The sequence below is a fragment of the Lissotriton helveticus genome, chromosome 2_1 (genome assembly GCF_964261635.1).
Source record: "Lissotriton helveticus chromosome 2_1, aLisHel1.1, whole genome shotgun sequence".
In the NCBI taxonomy this organism is placed as follows: Eukaryota; Metazoa; Chordata; class Amphibia; order Caudata; family Salamandridae; genus Lissotriton; species Lissotriton helveticus.
In genome coordinates this window covers 1,515,303,627-1,515,326,502 of record NC_136059.1, presented here as the reverse complement: position 1 = coordinate 1,515,326,502, position 22,876 = coordinate 1,515,303,627, and the positions used below count along the sequence as shown (strand labels likewise).

Here is a 22,876-nt window from a genome sequence, read left to right as displayed (position 1 = left end):
TTGGTAAGCCATATCCGCCACCCCCTCACACGAGAGGAGACCTTTAGAGCTCTTGGCCACTGCAATACCTTTAGTCCATACGCGCACTTCAGCACAATTATATGCCGTAGTCACATCATTTAGAGGCACGACTTGAAAATTTCTAGAGATAGCCTGCCTAGGTTAAGCCGCCCTCGGCCATTCTGCACTCTCTCTCCCCCGCTGTATAGTCACGGGCTACTTGATCTACACTCGTGATCTACACCTCGAAAATTTCAGTACTACTTGACAGAACCATCACTACCTCACCAGCCGGTCCGACGCGGTACTCACCTGGCACAGTAAGCCATGCACGGTGCACGAGAAGTCACAATTCTACCTTGTTGTTTTTATTAATTTTAGTCCCTCTATTCTAAAGTATGTATTTTTCCTTCTTTTAGGCAAAGTAAGGTTTAATGAGAAAGGCAATATTACTGTTTGTCCTGATGATGGTTCCCATAACTCTTTAAGGGGAACCGAAACGCCGTCGACCTGCTTATGCACCCTATACAGATGATTGATTGTATAGTTTGTTGTAATGGTGCTTAATGATATTTTCTGTGTAATGTATTTGTAAAACAGAAAAACGCTTGTTGTTTGCCTTCAAACCTTTCCTATCTTCACTAACGGTAATCAACCCGCATGTGTTGGGCACAGGCTTGTGCACCACACAGGGGTTCTGTGGAAGGTATCTTTGTTCCACCTGTGTAAATCTTGTTTATTCAGTAAACTTGAAAGACCTCTGTCCGGCTGGACAAGTCCTTCCAAAATATAGATTGGATTTCGTCTATATTTATTGTATGTCTATCTTTTCATGCACGGGACCATTGCACACCGGGAATAGCACAGACTTGGAGGGGTTAGCGTTGAGCCCGGTGGTCTGGCCAAATACACGAAGGATCTAGAGGATACGGGACCCTGAAAATCACGGGTCGGTCATGAAGAAGAGAATGTCATCCGCATACAGCGCTATGGGATCAGATCGAGATAAAGCCCATTCAAAGCCTCTGAGCACCGGGTCGCTACGGACCCACGCCACCAGAGGTTCTACAGCAAGGGCGAACAATAATAGCGACAGGGGGCAGCCCTGTTGTTTGTTTACCGCGGCATATGGGAAACAGGGCCGAACGATGTCCGGCGACCCTGACCGAGGCTGTTAGCCCTGTATAAAGTAGGCGTACATATGCTAAGAAGCGTGGGCCAAAGTCGATGGTGTCCAGGAGTCGAAAGAAATACGACCAGCTGCAGGAATCGAACGCCTTGTCGATGTCTGTGAACAATATAGCTGCAGGGTGTCCGAGTTCCGGGGCTCTTGCCACGGCATTTTGCACCCGTCTGATATTATGACAGGTGGAGCTGTGGGGCATAAACCCAGACTGGTCCAGGTGGATCACGTCCTGTATCAGGATCTAAGGCGGTCAGCTAGAACTTTGCCCAGAAGTTTGGGCTCGAAGTTGATAAGAGAAATAGGTCTGTATGACGCAGGATCTTCCGGCGGGCGGACTGGCTTCAAAAAGAGGACAATCTCTGCGTGCCCCCAATCTTGGGGGAGTTGGGAGTGGTCGATAGCTTCATGTAAGGCATCCAGCAGGTATGGCCCCAGTGTGTTCTTGTGTGGTCTAAGGAATTATATAGGAAAGCCGTTGGGACTGGAGGCACGGCCCGGGTGTATAGCAGTCAGTGCTGCGCTGAGTTTGTCAATGGTTATGGGGGCAACGAGTTGATCCCGTACGGAATCTGTAAACTTGCTAGGGGGGATATCCTGTAAAAGTTCTTCAATGTAGGCCTTTGATAGCTGCTCTTGGCTCGTATACAGGAGCGAAAAATAGCGCGCAAATGCTGCAGCCACCGTCTCGGGAGACGACCACAAGGCGCCACTATCGTCTCGAAGCACCGGAACACTGGCCGGGGATTTCGCCGCTTGGTTCAGCCTGTGAAGCATTTTGCTGGATTTATCTCCCCATTGATAGATTCAGTGCTGTCGTGCTAGCCAAATTTCTTTGGCCTCCCCATGAGGTAGCGCTGCATGGACTGTTGTGCCTGCAGTAAGGTACGTTTAAGAGCTGGGTTTGGGTCTGTGAGGCACTGTGCCTCCAGGGTCCTCTGGCGGCCCTCCAGATGCAACAGCTGTACCAATCGTTTACGTTTAGCCATGGCACATAAATTAATATCGTCCCCACGAATAGTAGGCTTCAAGGCTTCCCATAAGATACATTTGGAAGGGGTCGAGGCCCCATTGTATTCAAGATACTACAAGACTGCTAGGGACAAGGTCTCTAAATACTCTGGGTCCCGCAAGTGCCAAGGGGACATCCTCCACCTAAATGGAGGTTTGTAAGAGTGCACACACAGCAAACTCTGGAGTGGAGAGTGATCCGAAAGGCCCCAGGGAAGATGCGACACACAGGACACCCGGTGGATGTAGCCTCGTGGAATAAACATATAATCCAAGCGAGACAAAGATCCATGGATGGTGGACATGTATGTGTAGCTGGGTTTGGAGGGGTGGAACTTGCACCAAATGTATGACCAACCTAATGTAGTATCTGAGAGGTGTAGCTTGGATCTGTCAGTTGGTGGCTCTCGCCCTGGCGCGCACACCCTGTCCATTGATATCATGGCGTCATCTCAGTCCCACCCAGGAGTGTCAAGTCGTCTGATAATTCTCTGCACAATTGAGTACATTTTTCAACAAAGGTGGCGCCTAATGGTGGGGGGGGGGGGGTAGATGCTACCAAGTTTAAGACTTTCCCCATAGAGTGTACCTGATAGAAGGACATAGCTGCCGCCGGGATCTAGCCAATTCTTTGTGTGTATAAAGGGGACGCAGCGATGTATGAGAATGGCCGTCCCACGAGATCCCATAGTAAACCCAGCATGGTATATAGTGTGGTATCCAAACCTGGCGAGACAGGGGGCCTTGGTACCCAGTAAATGGGTCTCTTGTAAAAAAAGAATATCGGCCCGTATTGTTTGGCTTGGTGAAGAATGGTGCCCCTTTTGCCTTTATTAAGCAGGTCCCTGACATTCCACAATACTATAGTCCAATCCCCAAGCGGGGGCACCTGTAGCTGTTTTGTCATCTACCCCCAGGGCGTGAGTGTATTAGAGCTGAGACAGTGGGATTGAGACTTGGCCTCTGCACGCTTACAAGAACAAAAACTATGCTAACATAATACCATAAGGAACCCCAAAACCCCCCACCCGATACTGCCTAGAACACGGAGCATCTGTTGCGGCGGAGGATACTCTTAGGCCCCCATCAGAGGGACCCAAGGCACCTCCTCCAATGTTACCCAATCCCCTCATATCACCTTAACGAAAAATAGGAGTGTCCGGGCGGGGGGGGAAGTGTGTGGCTGGACATCCACGCCATCCTTGTGGGCCATACGGAGCAGGATAAAACTTGTGAAATATCTTCAAACGTGACCCAAGGTCAGTCGAGGATAGTGCCCATTAGTAGAGTTAGGATGTCACTACCGGGTCAGAGGAGTGCCGGGCTAAACCAGATCTGTAAAGTCGTTTGGCTTTATTTCTCTTTGGCCTGTTCCTGTGTGGTCCTTGAGATGAGTCTGACTCCAGTGGCGGTGGGGTATGTGGTTTCGGATGTGTTCGCTCATCTGTCCAGGCAAATATCGCCTCTGGCGAGTCGAAGAAGTAGGATTTAGAATTGTAAATGACTTGCATGCGGGCCTGATTTATGAACATGTACTGTATGTTCAAGTCCCGTAACCTACGTTTCGCTGCCATGAAAGGCTGGCGCTGTTGTTGTACCAAACAAGTAAAGTCGGGGAAAATTATTAGAGGTTTAGAATCATGCTTGAGTTCGTCTTTTTGAGTCCTAGCAATTTGCAGGATAGAATCCCACTCGGCGTAATTCAAAAACATTGTGATTACGGGTCTTGGGCTTTCACCTGGGGGCGACTTCTTTGTTAAAGCACGATGTGCTCTCTGTACTTCAAAGCAAGCAGACAGTTTAACAACTGGCAGGAGGTCAGATAACCATTGAGTGAGAAAATTGGATGAGCCCTTGCAGCTTTCCGGAAAGCCAATGAAGCGCAGATTATCGCGTTGTGCACTTCCTTCTCCATCTTCAACCCTAGAGGCCAGTGTCTGTGTCAGCACCGTGAGTTTATTAACATTTTTCTGCAGGGTGGTTACGATATCTTTGACTGTGGACACGTGGGTCTCCGCCTCGGTGATGCAGTCCACCACCTTCCGGAGATCTTGGCGTAGGAAGGAGAATTCCGATCCGACTGCGCCGATTTTGGCATCCTGAGTGTTCCTTGCCTCAGTAATGGCCGCTAGGAGTGCTGCATTGTCCGGCATTGTGCCGCTAGTTTCTCCCCCATAGCGCCGCTCGGGCCGTGGCATACTGATCCAGGGTACTCTGCTTTGTGCTGGCGGTGCCCGGCTTATCTTTGCCCATGACGATGGATGAACTAATGGCGGAGCCAAAGCCACAGATCTTATAGCGAGGTAAGGAGGGAGGAGTGTTTCCCTCGTCGCTGTCCCCCAGCCAGCGGCCACTGGATAGTTGGGGTGTCTCTTAGGGGCAACGCAGCAGGCCGGACCTCACGGAATCCAACGTGTCTTGGACCAGAAGCCACACCGGGCCTAGCCCGGTCGCCTCTGCAGTCCATGACCGCTGGCCAAGTAGACCCGCTATAGGGACCAGACTCGCTGGACCCTTAGCCCACTATACGCCCCCACTCCGCCTCAGCGCCCCGGTGCCACCATGGGTAGCTCACTCCAAACCGATGTCACCAGGCCACATGCACCAGTCGGGAGCTTTGCAGCGAGCCCACGGAGAGAATCTCAACTGCCAATGCCAATCGTCCTCCTGGTCTTGGACGTATGTTCTAGGCCCTTGTACCAAGTGGCACCCTCTACCGCATCTTGATGATCTGCCACGATCCCCACAAAGGTGAATTCCAGTACCACTCATGGCATGGTGGGGGCAGGCGAACTGATGATCTCTAGACCCGATACATGTCCCGGGTTTTTTGATATCGCCCGAGACATGGCTCGGGTTTCGGGATAACTTCCCTCATCAGTAGAGAAAATTGTTAGGCGTGCCGGTTCTGGCATCGAGGCCTTTGACTGTTGTGTGGCGGCCTTCTCTTCCACCCCTAACGATCTTTCTCTACTGATGAGGGAAGTTATCCCGAAACCCGAGACATGTCTCGGGCGATATCCTAAAACCCGGGACATGTATCGGGTCGAGAGATTCATCAGTCCTACAAGTACCGACTTGCACCCACCTGGGTGATCCACTAAAGAACTACAAGTACCAGAGTCCCGAGGGGCGATCCGGAGGAGGGGCTAGCGGTGTGCGCTCCATTGATGACTAAACACAATATGGCTCCCTTGAGCTTTGGGCCGACGGGCTCTTGGACGACGCACCTGCGTGCCGGTTCTGGCATCGAGGCCTTTGACTGTTGTGTGGCGGCCTTCTCTTCCACCCCTAACGATCTTTCTCTACTGATGAGGGAAGTTATCCCGAAACCCGAGACATGTCTCGGGCGATATCCTAAAACCCGGGACATGTATCGGGTCTAGAGATTCATCAGTCCTACAAGTACCGACTTGCACCCACCTGGGTGATCCACTAAAGAACTACAAGTACCAGAGTCCCGAGGGGCGATCCGGAGGAGGGGCTAGCGGTGTGCGCTCCATTGATGACTAAACACAATATGGCTCCCTTGAGCTTTGGGCCGACGGGCTCTTGGACGACGCACCTGCGTGCCGGTTCTGGCATCGAGGCCTTTGACTGTTGTGTGGCGGCCTTCTCTTCCACCCCTAACGATCTTTCTCTACTGATGAGGGAAGTTATCCCGAAACCTGAGACATGTCTCGGGCGATATCCTAAAACCCGGGACATGTATCGGGTCTAGAGATTCATCAGTCCTACAAGTACTGACTTGCACCCACCTGGGTGATCCACTAAAGAACTACAAGTACCAGAGTCCCGAGGGGCGATCCGGAGGAGGGGCTAGCGGTGTGCGCTCCATTGATGACTAAACACAATATGGCTCCCTTGAGCTTTGGGCCGACGGGCTCTTGGACGACGCACCTGCGTGCCGGTTCTGGCATCGAGGCCTTTGACTGTTGTGTGGCGGCCTTCTCTTCCACCCCTAACGATCTTTCTCTACTGATGAGGGAAGTTATCCCGAAACCCGAGACATGTCTCGGGCGATATCCTAAAACCCGGGACATGTATCGGGTCTAGAGATTCATCAGTCCTACAAGTACCGACTTGCACCCACCTGGGTGATCCACTAAAGAACTACAAGTACCAGAGTCCCGAGGGGCGATCCGGAGGAGGGGCTAGCGGTGTGCGCTCCATTGATGACTAAACACAATATGGCTCCCTTGAGCTTTGGGCCGACGGGCTCTTGGACGACTCACCTGCGTGCCGGTTCTGGCATCGAGGCCTTTGACTGTTGTGTGGCGGCCTTCTCTTCCACCCCTAACGATCTTTCTCTACTGATGAGGGAAGTTATCCCGAAACCCGAGACATGTCTCGGGCGATATCATAAAACCCGGGACATGCATCGGGTCTAGAGATTCATCAGTCCTACAAGTACTGACTTGCACCCACCTGGGTGATCCACTAAAGAACTACAAGTACCAGAGTCCCGAGGGGCGATCCGGAGGAGGGGATAGCGGTGTGCGCTCCATTGATGACTAAACACAATATGGCTCCCTTGAGCTTTGGGCCGACGGGCTCTTGGACGACGCACCTGCGTGCCGGTTCTGGCATCGAGGCCTTTGACTGTTGTGTGGCGGCCTTCTCTTCCACCCCTAACGATCTTTCTCTACTGATGAGGGAAGTTATCCCGAAACCCGAGACATGGCTCGGGCGATATCCTAAAACCCGGGACATGTATCGGGTCTAGAGATTCATCAGTCCTACAAGTACCGACTTGCACCCACCTGGGTGATCCACTAAAGAACTACAAAGAACTACAAGTACCAGAGTCCCGAGGGGCGATCCGGAGGAGGGGCTAGCGGTGTGCGCTCCATTGATGACTAAACACAATATGGCTCCCTTGAGGTTTGGGCCGACGGGCTCTTGGACGACGCACCTGCGTGCCGGTTCTGGCATCGAGGCCTTTGACTGTTGTGTGGCGGCCTTCTCTTCCACCCCTAACGATCTTTCTCTACTGATGAGGGAAGTTATCCCGAAACCCGAGACATGTCTCGGGCGATATCCTAAAACCCGGGACATGTATCGGGTCTAGAGATTCATCAGTCCTACAAGTACCGACTTGCACCCACCTGGGTGATCCACTAAAGAACTACAAGTACCAGAGTCCCGAGGGGCGATCCGGAGGAGGGGCTAGCGGTGTGCGCTCCATTGATGACTAAACACAATATGGCTCCCTTGAGCTTTGGGCCGACGGGCTCTTGGACGACGCACCTGCGTGCCGGTTCTAGCATCGAGGCCTTTGACTGTTGTGTGGCGGCCTTCTCTTCCACCCCTAACGATCTTTCTCTACTGATGAGGGAAGTTATCCCGAAACCCGAGACATGTCTCGGGCGATATCCTAAAACCCGGGACATGTATCGGGTCTAGAGATTCATCAGTCCTACAAGTACCGACTTGCACCCACCTGGGTGATCCACTAAAGAACTACAAGTACCAGAGTCCCGAGGGGCGATCCGGAGGAGGGGCTAGCGGTGTGCGCTCCATTGATGACTAAACATCTCCTGGTATTGGTGTCAGGCCTCCAGGCCGTCTCGCCCAGCGGGGCACCCAGTTCAGGCAGCCGTCAGCAGCAGCACGGAAGGTGCGGGCCCGACAGGGGGCAGCCTGGCCAAGGGATTCACCCCCGGAGGCACCCGTTAAAGGTAGGCCGCCTCAAAGTCTAAGGCGTTCTGGCCGTCCAGGCCACGCCCGCAAGCTGCAGGCCACTAAGGATCAGAGGTCGGGCCTCCAGGCCGTGCAGACCTTCCGGTCCCTCAGCACGGCCTGCCTGCACCAAACTGCAGAGACCCGCGTCCCACGGGAAACACGGGACAGGCAGGGAGGCCGCCTCGAGGAGTCTGTCTGGAGGCGCCAATAAAGGTAGGCCCTTCCCGGCCGCAGGCCCATACGTCTTCTGGGCCGCTGTCGCAACCTGTAGCCAGCCAGGGTGCCGCAGGGTGCCCCCCGCCTACCTCCAGGGCCGCGATCCACTCTGTCCTCCTCTCTGGTGCACACACGGGGCTCGAGGCGGAGGCTACCGGCAGTCATCAGCCACACGTCGATCGGCGCCAGGACCCAGCACGGCCGCAACCCCGCTCTTATGCAGCCACGTCTGGGAAAATACAGTGTGGTTCTCCGTTGGGTCCTCAGTCTACACGGCAGTGCAGCCGATGCGCTACGTTGGGCAGGATAATGTCAGATTTAAGTGTTTAATGGCGTGGATGTGCGGAGCTCCGTTAAGGTGCATCGACCATGTTGGCCATCCAGGCCATGCCCCCAAGTTTGGAAATTTTCCTTCTTGGTTTTTATAACATGAATAAAAAAAAAAGTGCAATCCAAGTACATATTTATGAGCTGCAAAAACAAGTTATCCTGCTTTCTAGGCCTTTCACTTGCACATGCAGTGTTTAGATGCAAAGACAATGTTATGTTGGGTGAATTGTATGGAACCAAGCCTGTATTGTATACAACATTGAAAAATACACATAGAAGCCTTGCCACACTCTTGAGTTGGATCTTGATGTCTAGCTTTTTGCCTGTGCAAAACAGACTGCGGCACATAAGAATAAATAGATTTTTCGGACTCTATTACTGTTTAGCAGGAAGTCTTGTTTTAATCACTTCTTTAAAGAGATCATCTGTCTTTGTGGTCTCACTAACACAAATTTGAACCTATTAGTTCCCAAGTCTGACGGATTAGTTTGCCAGACTGACATTGTGTGGCCATGCGTCATGACACTGAATGGAAGGAGATATGCAAACTGGACTCGTGAAAGATTTTCAGGATATTCACATAAGATGAATGTACGTACAATTGATCTGAATGGAACTCATTAGCAAGGTAAGTTGTTATTCGGATGACACAATCTTTTCGGTAACAGTTCAGATCATGTTTTTTCTCTTTGATTCCCAGGACAGATGATTGTTAAGCCAGATGCGGCGTATACAGCCTCAAAAGCCTGCCAATATCAGACTCATGCTCCTGACACATATACGAGGCTCAGTCAAGATGAACCTACATCAGGTCAGGAAAATACCTATCATTTTGTCATTTTGTTTCCACAAGATAATGCACATTAGAAATGACATTATATAACCTAACTGCAAAAAATGTAGTCACAAGGATTAATAATCATCCCAGTTAACTTAACCACAGTAATGTTAAAGTCAGTCTTGTCTGTATATATGAAGGAACACGTGCTTGCATTTGCTCCATAATCCTGTAGCTCTGTCCATAACAGTCACCTTTGTCAGCCCTTGATGGTGACTCGCTTTTCCTACTGTTTATCTGTGTTGAAAAGTCTCATATACTTACTCTCTTAGGCCTCAGTTTTTTCCATAGACAGCTGTAGGCACACTATCATACAATGGGGAAGTCTTTCCATGTTGCGTTTCATAACCATTGCCATGAATCATTCTTCAAGGTCTGTTATCAATCCATGGTTCTACCAGGTCCATGAAGGCACCATATTGAAACAGGTGCATAGTCCCAGCCAGCACCAGTGCACACCCAAAAATCAATGCACTCTAGCACAGGCATTAACTTTGAGAGCTTGCACCTGTACTGGGGGGGAGTGAAAGGCAGAGTTGTGGTTTCAAACTGACACGTTGTTTTTCACTACGGACTTACTGCCTGTTTTTGCTGTAACCCCAGCTCAGGTTTATTGTGCCTCCTAAAATAATTTTGCCAAAGTGCCCATATTCGTCATACAGAGAACATGCAGAAACATGCAAATGAGTGAATACCCCTGAGATATTCTACAAGTGGGAAATGTGTGCACACAAACTTGGCATTACAGAAGGTGCTATGCCAGTGTCTGTGACCCATTCTGTAATACATAAGTGCCATAGTGTGCTAAAATACATGCATTAAGGTCTGCTGCGCCAGTGAGACACTTAACTAATCAAATCCCTGCACGTAGTCCTTTTATTTCCTTTTTGCTTGGCACACAGAGTTTTGCCTTGTAATATTATATTATGTATATGCATTTCCAAACATAGGCCCTGATTACAGTGCAGTTGAGACCACCACTGACAGGACATCGGTGACAGTCACATCGACATATGGCCTGCATTGTAATGTGACAGTCAGACCAATGGCCTATTTGGTTTTAGACTCGCTTTGCACAGTAAGTGACCTTGTTGTCATTTACAATTATAACTTTATTAAGGCGCACGTCCCTGGGCGCTCTGTATTGCTTCTCACTTAAGCACACATTTATGCTTTGTCGTTTATATTAATCTGTTTATATCTTCATGCTTTTAGCAACAATATTATTTTTAGAAATGTGCATCCGCATTTGTAGCTTTATTTTAATACTTTTAAACACCACTCTTTCTCATTACAAGCAACCCTGTGTTCTGTGTCTATCCCAGGATGCTTGTTTCTGGTCCAAGGAGGACCTGCCTAGGCAGTTCGGGCTGGACTGTTCCCTTGGGGAGGCGGGTCAAAACTAATTTGCATATGGTTGGTTCCAAACTGGGGTGGCATGGTGAGCAAAAGAACCATGGATTAGACCCAGATCTCTTGACTAGGGGTGAATGATTGAAAAGTTTCAGCACTCCGTCCATCATGCTGTTGTGTTTGCTACATTCTCCCTAAGTGGGCAAAGGTATGCCCAGACGTGTGTCCCTTGCTCGCTGTATCACTGGATTCAAGCTATCCTGGCTGATGAGGGAGTAAAACCCCAAAACTGGTCCCAGGATGATTGTTTCCGGTCCAGGGAAGACCTGCATTGGCAGTTCGGTCTGGACTGTTCCCATGAGGAGCAGGGTCAAGACTGATTTTCATATGGTTGGGTCCAAACTGGGGTGGCATAGTGAGCAAAGAAATGATGGATTAAACAAAGATGTGTGACTTGGGGCGAATGTTCCATCCATCATCTGTTCTTTTTGCTTGTGTCTGTTTTCAACATACTTCTTTACCATTGATTCCTGATTGTTAAAGTCCTGCAGTGCACACTAATGATATGTTATGCAGCTGCGTACATCCAAAACAATAATTTTTATTGCTTATAGGGTTTTGCCATCTCTTTTATATCAGCAGTAATACGTTTTAAAGTTCACGTTTTCAGCAACAACATGCTTTCTCAAAAATGCCCACTGGTGTGCATTGAGGGACCTTAACAAACAGAGGTTTATGCTAAAGCAATATGTTAAAACAGACACAACGCACACAAGTGCTATTAACGTGAAAGGGTGGTTATTAAAAATCTTAAAATAAAACAACAACAAAAAATGGATGCGCAGTTCGAGAAAGAATGTTCTTGCCCCAAGCATGAATATAGAAATGTATTAATATAGATTATATAGCAATATGTCTAGCAGTTTTAAAAGGAGGCAATACAGAGCACAGAAGTGTGGGTGTTAAGAAAAAAAGTTATACATGTACACGGCAACAAAGAAAGACACTTACTGTGCAAAGCGAGCCTGAAACCAAAGCAAAACACTGCTGACAAATTTAAATATTCCCCCAATAATTCTATGGCAAGCATGGCATTGCTCCATGTAAAAACAAGGAAATGCTTGTATCACATCTTCAGTTTTGGTTATAAAATAAAATTGAACAATGAGCTTTTAATACTCATTGGGCACGGTGCAACTGCTCCTGTCACACAGATTGTGAGACCCATTTACCCACTCATTTACCTATTCTCTCACTCATTGCCGTGGCAGGCCTAACATTGATCCTTTTGGAAGCATGGAAATGAGATCTGCAAATCATCTGCTGTTGTAATAAAATTGAAAGGGTAACGGTGGGCACTTCATGCTCATAGGCCCTGCTACACCTGCTCCGGCTACTACATCAATAACAAATACGGCCCCGCCTGCATGAAGCCCCAAAATAAATCCAGTTGTTGACTATTAAATCTTCGTGAGCAACCATCTTTTAAAGTTTAGAGTCCACTAAAATCTGACAATCTTTTCTATTTTTAATGTGAAATACTAAAATTCCATTAAAACTTTTAGACAAGGAAAACAGTCCTTTCCTACAGCCAATATTTGTCTACAATGCTTTTAGCACTATCTCAGTCCCTCACCCTTCTGAGGTTGATATATTTATTAGGTTAGGTGGCATTGAAAACACCACACATTTTATTGGAACATTAGCATCTCTGTATCTTTTTAATCCTCACTAAAGGGATTTTCAATTGTTGGCTACATCAGACACACTCTTTTCTACATAGGGGTGTATGTCATCCGCTTGGGTGCTTTTCTTTTGAATGCGCTATACAGCCTTCATCAGACGTTAATGTTTTTCAATCATGATTCTATTTACAGGTATTACAATTTGTTTTTCTTGCCTGTGGGTTTTCTTTCCTTGGTGCACTCTCTGTTTGAAATTTTGCAAAGTGTGTTTTTTATTTATTTTATTTTATATCTAAAGTTTTGTATAGCGTTAGCGTAAACATGACCCTAGTGGGTATCCGAGCGCTTTACATGAAGGTAAGGTAGGGTATAATGGAACTAACAAATATGATCACATATATGAATTAGCTGCTTTTACACAGTACTGTCAAATTTCGTAAACAGTTTGATTATCTTATCAAATGGCACAGGCACGGCCGGCATAGGTCAAATCGGTGGGGCAGGGTGGCGGGGGAGTCGACAGACAAAGGGATAGGTACAATTAAATAAATAAATTAAACCACTTACCTCGCACTCACCGCATTGCCAATGTGGCGAGCGCAAGATAAGTGGTTTTATTTATTTATTTTACCTATCCTGTCATCTGATAACTCCCCACACAACCCACCCCACCTCTCTTACCTGTGTCTGCCGCGCCTGCAATGTACATCTCCATGTGCTCCATAATGCTCCCTCCTTCCTGCACCACTCTGGTCTTTCTACCTTCACACGACTGCCCATCTTTTCGTTTTGTACCCCAGTCTCCACATTTTACTTATTTTGCATTTCACACATTTTACTCCTGGAATTACTGCCTTAGTTAGCGTGCCCTTGCTGTTCGTGGAATCAAGGACATGCCATTACAGAACCAATGGTTTGGTTGTAATATGATCAGAACCAGTGTGCCCATCATACTCGCGTCCCGGATGCAACTGGTCTTGTTGCACAAATGACAACTACAACTGTTTTTTCAATAAACACCTGTAGCTAAACCCTCACTCATTGCCCTTGCAAGCCTGCAATTGCTGCTTGTGGAATCAAGAAAAGGTTGTTTCTAAATCCGCTGCTTTACTTGAAAAATAAAGAGGGCTCATACTCATAGGTCGCACTGCAACTGCCCTTCACTTCACCTATACCAAAAGCATCACTGCCCGCATTAAAGCACCCTCACATTTTCACAATGATTTGCATTTCTTTTTTTATTAAAAAAACATTTTGCTTATGTTACCTTTCTTTTAACGCTATTTAAGACTGATTGAAACTCCATCCACATTATTCAAACTACTTTGGCGATGCATCCTTTCAAATGCTCCAATCCTTAGATGTGTGACACCCCCATCCTCTAGCTTTATTACCCACTTTTAAATGTAAAATAAAAAAATTACATTTCCACTTTTACACACGGAAAAAGATCTCTTTGCAACACACAAAGTTTGTTGACATTGCTCTTGACGCCAGCTCAGTCCCTCATCCTTCTGAGGATGATATATTAGGTTAGGTTGCATTGCAAACAACACATTTCTTTATAATATTAGGGTCTCTGTATCGTTTTACTCTTCACTTACAACATCTTCAATTAGAAGCACCTTGGGATATTGTTTAAAATAAAGGGTTTGGAGCCTGCCCATTGTTTACCATTCTTTGACTTTATTGCTGACTCTTAATTAGCCAGCGCATGCCAGGCGTCGCTTTCTTTCTGAGGAGCATGGACCAAGCACAGACTGATTCAACCTAATCGGTGTCCTTTTGCTGATCCGGCTGTGATTGAGGTACTCCTTTCAGGACATTTTCTCTGTTTTCAGTTCTCCTGCTTTTTTCTCCATTTGTTCTGTTTTCAATCAAATGTGTGGACATTGTTTATCTATTCCTGCATCTTTTGGCTTACTCATGCATTACTTTTTATGTAAGTTGAATTAAATTGTTATAATGTAAAAATGCCACACTAACAACACTTTTACACCTTCATGACGCTCTCTGCCCCATGCCTGTTTATGTTGCCTTCCAGCCATTCATCCCATTTATGTTCCTCGTTGATTTCAAGTTTGGTTCCTTGTTAAGTTACTTACGCCCACAACTGTACTACTCCACGTCACTCCACTCTCCTGTACCACTCTCTTCTACGCCAATCCAGTCTATGCTTCATTAGGCCTTGGAGACCCCATTCCCCAGAGCCATATTTATTTTAAAAGGGAGGGTGGCTGCATACCCGCACCTCTCTGGGCCTTAATAGCCCCTGGGGACCCCATCCCCAGCACCTTTTTTTAATAAACGGGAGAGTGGCTGCATGGCCAGCCCTCCCCGACCCTTATTAGGCCCTAGGGACCCCATTCCCCAGGGCCACGTTGCCCCCTTCCAAAACATGCTAGGTCTTGGGGACCCCCTATTTCAAATAAAGGGGAGGAAAGTCGCGTGGCCCCTCCCCAAGCAGTTATTCGCCCCAGGGACCCCATCCCCTGGGACCACATCAATGAAGGTGGGTCCTCACTGGGAGCACCCACCATACCTTTGTTGGAGGCTGCCCGGGAGCCTCAACTGATGCTGGTTCCTCCAGGCGGGAGCAATATTTTGATCGGTTTCCCTGCCCGCTTCAGTGCATTTTTCAAAGCGCCCGCCCACTGGGAGCAGACTCTGTGTTTGCACCTGCTTAGTGAGTGTTTTGAAAATGCTCCCACAAAGTGATAGCAAACACGGGTTTCCCTCTCCATGCTGGTGCAGGCAGTGAAAGAGGTATGTCCCGGGAGTGGGCTTCCCAGGACATACCAGGGTATGGGGTCCATGGGGCCAATAGTGTGCTGCCCTCCCTTAAAGTAGTTGCTTTTGTTAATTGTAATTTATAAAGCGCTTAATACCGGCAGGTCTCTGAACGCTATGAGAGGGAAGCTACAGTCCCCCCAGGTGAGTATGGCCCCTAACTGAATGGAATTAAGCCCAGGCTTCACTGAAGAGGAGGGTCTTCAAATTCTTCCTAAATGGTAGGAGGGCCTTCTCATATCGAAGATGTGACGGGAGTCTATTCCATAATTGTGGAATACAGACGGAGAAGACGTGCCCTCCTTTTTTGGTGCGGTTGAACCGCGGGCAGGATAGTTGGTTTCCTGCGGAAGATCTTAGAGAGCGGCTTGGGTCATACTTCACAAGGCGCTCTTTGATGTAACTTGGGGCTTGTCCATGTTGAGCATTGTGGGCGATACAAAGTACCTTGAATTTGGTCCTTTGCTTGATAGGAAGCCAATGGAGTTTTTGCAGTAGGGGGCAGCCCTTGTATATCTGGGAAGTTTGAAAATCAACCTGGCTGCGTCATTCATTACCACTAGCAGCTTGCTTAGCAGAGTATCCAGTAGCCAAATGTAAAGCGCATTGCCATAGTCTAGCTGCGACAAGATCATTGCTGTTCCCACCGTTCGCATGGTGGAGAAGGAGAGGATAGGTGAGAGTTTCCTCAATTGCCTTAGTAGTTAGCAAAGGGGTGGATCCTCAGTGGCTCTAATGACTTGGGGAGGGGACCACGCGGCTCCCTCTGCATTTTGAGTATTCTCGACCATGGGTGTCAGCTCTTCGGGGGTTAGCTCTCCAGCTCTGGAGGGTCAGGAAGGGGGTCGCTTGCCCCCCACCCCACATAAAGTAATCCTGGCACCAGTTGTGGCTCACTGGGGCCTCTGGAGGCTCGGGGAGGGAGCTGGGCGACCCCCTCCTGTTTCTTCATGATTATGGCCCAAGCTCCTCTGGCCTTTTATGGCTTGGGGAGGGGGCCACGCAACACCCCTCCCCTATATAAATACAACCCCGGGGGGCTGCCCAAGGCACAAACTTAGTAAATGCGAACAGCTACCATATTTTTAATCCTGAGTGAGTCCCATCGGATTTTTTGCAGATTTTTGTTTTGTTTTTTGCCCGGGTGTCCCCCCCTGGGCCCCCCCATTGGGCCTAGGGGGTCAGGGTATCCCTACCCTGCCCCTTATATTTTTAAAAGGGGACTAAGGGCCAGATGTAGGTAGCCAAATACCGGTCGGTAACGGCCGAATTCGGCCGTTACCGACCGGTATTTGGCTACCGAGATGTAGGGGCAGGTAAACTGGGCAAATCGGTAATTTTACCGAATCTGTAAATATACCGGTCGGTAAATTTACCGACCGGTATTTTTACAGAATCGGTAAAATTGATATGTAGGTGGGACTCTTCTGAGTCCCACAAGGCCTAAGAAATCGGTATTTTACCATCAAATTCAATTTGATGGTGAAATACCGATTCAGGTGTGCATGCACATGTGTGCATGCACACCTGTGCCATATGACAGGCAGACCTGCCCTTAGGGCAGGTATGCCTGCCATATGGCCCCCGAACCTTTTTTGGGGGTGCTAGAGGGTGTCAAAGTGACACCCCCTGCACCCTTGCCAAAAATCGGTATTTACCGATCGGTAAATACCGACCAGTAATGCCCCATTCATTCCTATGGGCTTCAAAGCCCATAGGAATGAATGGAGCATTACCGGTCGGTATTTACCGAATCGGTAAATACCGATTCTTAACGATTCGGTAAATGGAACATCTGGATGTTCCTACATACCCCCACTTCTTATTTACCGATTCTTAATTACCGAATCGGTAAAATTCGGTAATTAAGAATCGGTAAATAAGTTTTACCTACATCTGGCCCTAAGTCTCCAAGTCATGTAATGGCTGCCAGCAAAATTGTTATTATGTTGCTGGCTGTCAATCAGAGCGCTCGTTCCCACAGGAGTCTGACTCCTGCGGGAGCGAGATGGCCCAAGGGAAATAATGCTCCCTGTGCCAATCAGAACTCTATTTTTGATTTGGTGCTCCCGCTAGAGTCTCTCAAGACTCTTGAGGAGCCAACTATCCAGATATACAATTCTTTTTACCCATATTTTCTTAAAGGCTACAACTGAATGGATTTACATGAAACCACAAAAAGCACAATCTGTGGACCAAGATCTAGCTTCCTGCCAAATTTGGTGTAATTCCGTTCAGCTGTTTCTGCAGTAGCTTGCCTTAAAGAAGTCTGTGGAAAATACATGGGTATTTCGTGTTTTTGTACCCCGATTTTTACTCGGCCCCTGCTTGACAGATCTCCCCGCAAATTTCCATGCACAAACTAAAGTAGTACCTTTTGGAATGTTTCGGAAAGATTAGCCGAACTGTGCCAACGTTATTAGTAACACAAAAACTATTTTTCTATGGAATAGCTGACCTAACTATAACTACAAAGTGGCAACCGCCACAAGGTAATATGTGTGTGTGTGTATATATCTCCAACAATGCTGGTGCAGTAGAACTCGAAACAGGAACGTACTACGATATTTTGCTGGTTCCAAAATAATTCAAGTTTATTTATCAATAAATGCTGTCCATCATGATGCGTTTAGGCCACGCCCGTGGCCTCGATCACATGATCACGCTACGTCTTTACAAGTTATTAATAGGACACATCCACACCATGTGGTCAGTGACGTCCTGAGTAGCCACTGAAAACATACTCATTAGCAAAATCTCTCTAAAGAGGAAAGCCTGAGAGGGTGGATTAACGTTGTGGATCGTATATCAAATCATTTAAACTAAATTGAAACAATGTGCAAATGATACATATATAATTTTATCTACAATAGATTTTGGAAGCTAAGACATGTATCAGAAAAATATATCAGTGCATGGATAATGCAGGCTGGGGGAAGGCATGTAGCCTCCCCTAGGAAGTGGCAATCATTACAGGGTTCAGACTGGACCAACTGAAAATACTGTACCATATATATTAAACGCACACACAACTGATCTCTTTGATAGAATTAGAACAGGAGAGTGTTTGATAGGTGAGAGGTGGGACCTCTTTGAACACAAATGGGGAATGCCCTCAATGGGAACCTTTAGGAGCAATGTTTGGGCCCTGCCTGATGAAGGTAACTGGAATTACTTTCAACCTAAACACCATGGGCCATATGTAGGTAATCTCTATTTACCGATTCTTAAATACCGAATTTTACCGATTCGGTATTTAAGAATCGGTAAATAGTATGTAGGTCAAAATTCGGTAAATTTTACCGAATCCTAAAATCATGCCACCTACATTAGAAAAAGCTAAATACCGGTCGGTAACGGCAAATATACCGATTTTTGGCCGTTACCGACCGGTATTAAGCTTCCTACATATGGCCCCAAGTCAGCATTATTTTGCATCTAGGATGAGCACACCCCTCCAAAATATGTCAAAAACCATTGTGACATTGAGTTGATAGGGCGAAGGGAGACCACCAGACTATGGGGTTCACGACCAACACTGGACTTTGAGAGAACATTCAAGTGAAAACATGGATTGGTGCGTGGTGGCTGAGAAAGTGATGTACAACAGCAGCGGCTGCTCAAAGAAGCTTGTGGAGGTATGGAGGTCGAAGGGGTGAAGGATAGGAGGGAAACGGGCATCTGAGTTCTCTCTGTCATACTAGAAACAGGGCATGAAGTGCGTATGAAGTACGTAATATACTTCAAGCTGATCTAGGAGGAGGCAATAAAGGCACTGGCATGGCTGACCAAGGAATTATTTCAGGTGATTTTTTTTCCCATTATGACTTATTAGCTTCTTTTTACAAAATAAATACTTATTTGTATAAAAAAGAAAAATTGAAGGTTCTCAAGTCTCAAGTTTGTGGGCTTTGCCATGGAATGCCACTCCCCACCATTTATGTGGAATGTGCATATGCAAAATATTACACCTTTATTGGCTAATATTATGTGTGAGTAGAAGGTTTTTCAAATGTTAGGTAAGGGTTTTTGAACACCTTGCACCCATAATTCCAGACATTGATTTGTGTTAATCAGATTTAACAATTGCAAATAGCTTTACAAAGGAGGCACTACTTTTTTAAACTTGTTAATCTGATGCTTTTTACAAATAGTTTTTCAAATAAGTTCTATTTTCAAGTTTCTGAAAGCAAGAACTATCATTTAAATATATGCACCTAATTTGTCTGCTAGGATACCAAACACTCAATTCCAACAACAACCTAAGGATGGTGCAAGAGTTGGAGCCAGGATTCAAGGATGAATGTGGTTCAACAGAAACAGACAGAAACGATCATCCACGTTTAGGTAAGTTATAAATACTCTGGGGTTTTCTACAGTCAGATTGCACAGAAATGGCTCAGTAAGGACATGTAGGTTTGTGAGCAGAGTAGGCTGCGTGCTATTGAAGAAGGCCAAAGCAACTGCTCAGATGTCAGACTGTGCCTATTCTGCTTTTAGTAGATGTTTTGGTGCTGGTTGTGTACTGTCAGTGTTGGCTGAAGTGTGCTATGTGTGTATATTGAGTAGTGCATAAATGTCCGAAGAAACCTGATAGCAAAAATACATGAAAGGAGATATAACTATAGAATCCTCTAAAGGTGAAAGATTATAACAGTAATAATAATCAATTTTTGTAAAACGCGAACGATTATAACAGTAATAATAATCAATTTTTGTAAAACGCGAACATATCACCCTTCAAGGTTTCATGGCCCTGGGTGCCGTCAGGGAGATTACGTGAGCTATTGCCCAGAGCCACATGATGCTGAGCCGAGCTGCCGCTGAGGATCGATCCTTGAGCCCTGGGCTCCAGAGTCAGCCGCTCTGGCCGCTGTGTCACACCTCTCCCTCTCCACCTCTTCATTTAATGGTTCAGAATCAATGAGAGAGGCCCAGACTGGACATTGGACAGGGAAGCAACTGGATCATGAGGGAATGCGCCTTGCAAGGTGTGGCCTTCACACTTCTTTATTTGTAGTGCATATTTTCTAGTCTAGTTTCTCGATGGCCAATGTACTGCAAGTGGTGGTAATGTATTTTTTCTCATTTGCTGGACATTAGGCCGCAAAATATGGTAATGCCAGTCTGCTGTGTTATTCAAGCATTGGGCAAATCAACCTGGCATCCGCATTTTCCCTAAAAATGGCTAGTTGGGTGCTGGTATCTGATAAGAAGACGCTTTTCCAAGCAAGTAAGTTGAACTCTTTATTACCGGTCTCCTCTCTCCACCATCAGTGCAGCAACTGCCACATCTGAACATACTAAGGTAGCCTCCCAGAGACAGAAGGGAGATACCACTTTCATGTAACTAAGGGGGGGGGGGGATAAAGGACACAGCATATGCCAATATACATATATATGCACCTGGGCACGGCCATAAGTATACTCACGACAGGAAGCCTCACCATGAGCTCAATATCACTGTGGTAGGGGGCATAAACCATTAACATTAACATGGGTAATCAGTATCTGCCTCAGGTTCCACAAATCGTGAGCATGAAGTATCCACAGATTAGGCAGGGCGTCAACGAGGCGACACCTAGGATCAAACGGAGCACCCTATAGGTGTCCCCCTCCCTCTGGGCCTCCCAAGTCTCAACACTGCGTGGCCCCAATGGTTGTCACTGCCCACTGTCCAGCGGGGCAGGGATGTAAAGCCCAGTCTATTCTGGCAAAGTGGAAGCCCCTCTCCCGGGGCCTTCAGCATGGTCAAAGTCTCAACCCTACACACAGTCGCAGTCCCTCTCCCGCTGTTCTCTTGCGGGCACTAAGGGACTCCGTGAAAGCTGCAGGGCTCCCCCTTCCACCTGGGGGCCCCGCGAGGCGCTCATCAGACCTTTCCCCTCCACGGGGCTCCCTCGACACTACGGGGGCCCCGCAACGTCGCCTCTTGCTTCCGGCTTCCTCATGCACTCAGCAGGCAGGGCTCTTCCCTGCTCACGAGAGCCCCTGCCACTGACAATGCCTCACTTGGCCTCACCCGGGCCCCCTCCTGGGACCCGGGGCTCGAGTGGAGGCTGTAGCCTGCAGGCGCAGCGTCTTCCGGGTTCTGGCCCCGCCCCGATGACGTTCTTCTTTCATCACCGGGGAGGCCGGACAGGGCTCGCAGCGCTCCCGGCAGCGGCGGTGATCCTGGACAATTCTGACGGGCAGGGTCTGCACCCGCTCTGGGTGAAGAATAACACGCAGCACACATGCACGTTGGCAGTGATAACGCGGGATAGGCTCCCACTGGGATACGGAAGTCGGCAGTTCTCGCGGGCTGCGGCGGTGATTCGGGCAATCTTAGCCTGCGGGGTGGGCACCCACAGCCGTTAATAAAGCACCGCCAGTACACGGGGTTGGCTCCCGCGGCGAGGTTAAATAAACCAAGTTCTTCCTGTGGCGGCTCGGCCGCGGTGGGGATTTGGTGGCAATCCGCGGGGTGGGCACCCGCTCATTAACTATGCATACAGCGGGGTAGGCACCCACAGTATTTAGATGGGCAGTAGGACGCAAACACGTGGGGTTAATTAATCGAGCCACACGCGGGGTAGGCACCCGCTTGTATTTAGATGGGCAGTAGGGCGTAAACATGCGGAATAGTCACCCGCAGCGCTTTCCAGGCAGTCAGTTCCTTTTTGGGCCACACAGCTCTTCTGCAGCACAGTGCTCCCAGGCAACACAGCGCTAGACAGCAGGACTACAAGGGGCATGCAGATTAGACCTGGGATGCGGCGGTGAGTCCGATATATATAGCACTTCACAGGGGCACAGCGCTTGGGTCCATAGCACGTGGTGGGCACAGGAGCAGCCTCTTCCGGCTCCGCAGCGCTTGGGAATGACAGCGCTTCGAGGTTAGACACCCCAACAGCAAGCCCCTGGGGCCCCAGGGTAATGCTCCTCACCTCCTGGGGTGGTCCAATCCAGCCCCAATATAGCTCTCTCCTCTTCAAGCGCTTTTAGATGTAGCGCTCGCGTGGGCCAGGTCCCACCAGCCTCAGGGACCTAGGATGGCACTCCTTTCCTCTTCAGGGGCCAGGGTACAGAGCAGCAGACACTACTGGGCCAGATCAGCAGTTAGTGGGAACTAATCAAAACCGGGCGGTAGGCTTTCGCCATCCTCCACTGTAGCGTGGCCCTTCTCCCAGACAGCAGCCTGAACTCCTGCAGTGGGGCTTCCCCTAGCCCTGGGGACAGCAGAGGAGTTCTAGTAGGGTGCAGGGTCTAGCACACAGGCCCAAGTGGTGGTATCCCCTGGCAGCAGGTTCCCTCACGTTCCTGTCCCTGCTCTGTCTCAGCACATGGTGGCACAGCCCCCTTATTTATATGCCCCGCACCCCACCTACCAGACAGTGCCAGCAGCTTCTAGAATTCTCTTAGGAACTAGTTTAAACTGGCTCCGGGGAGGAGTAGAGCACCCTGGATACCAGGCTTTCCCTTCAAAAGCAGGGAAGGCTGGGTACCGAACATCTAGACCGCCAACCTACTGCAGTCAGGTGGCACAACACATAGCCATGGCAAGCATTTTAAATGCAGCATTTCACCAGGGCGCATTTCTACAATGGGTGAAAAATAAGTGCACACACCATTGCGTCACATTTTCACATTACACAGGGCATCTCATACCACACATGGCCTATACAACTTTCTTTACCATGAGGGAGACATCCTAAATTAGGGGGGTGAAAAGCGAAAACATTTGGGGAAAATGGGCTGAAAATCTTTTGCAATACCTAAATCTTCCGAAAAAACTTCCGAAAA

The 22,876-nt window shown here is 48.2% G+C and overlaps 1 protein-coding gene across 3 annotated transcripts in view; it reads left to right on the top strand.

The window, feature by feature from the left end:
• Positions 1-22,876, top strand: part of LOC144819829 (uncharacterized) — a 254,736-nt gene that overhangs the window by 69,286 nt on the left and 162,574 nt on the right. For all 3 annotated transcript variants that reach the window (XM_078677556.1, XM_078677555.1, XM_078677554.1), the window contains 2 exons: positions 9,126-9,236; positions 19,325-19,438. In XM_078677556.1, the coding sequence (XP_078533682.1) occupies positions 9,126-9,236; positions 19,325-19,438 (225 nt within the window). The remainder of the gene's footprint in view (positions 1-9,125; positions 9,237-19,324; positions 19,439-22,876) is intronic.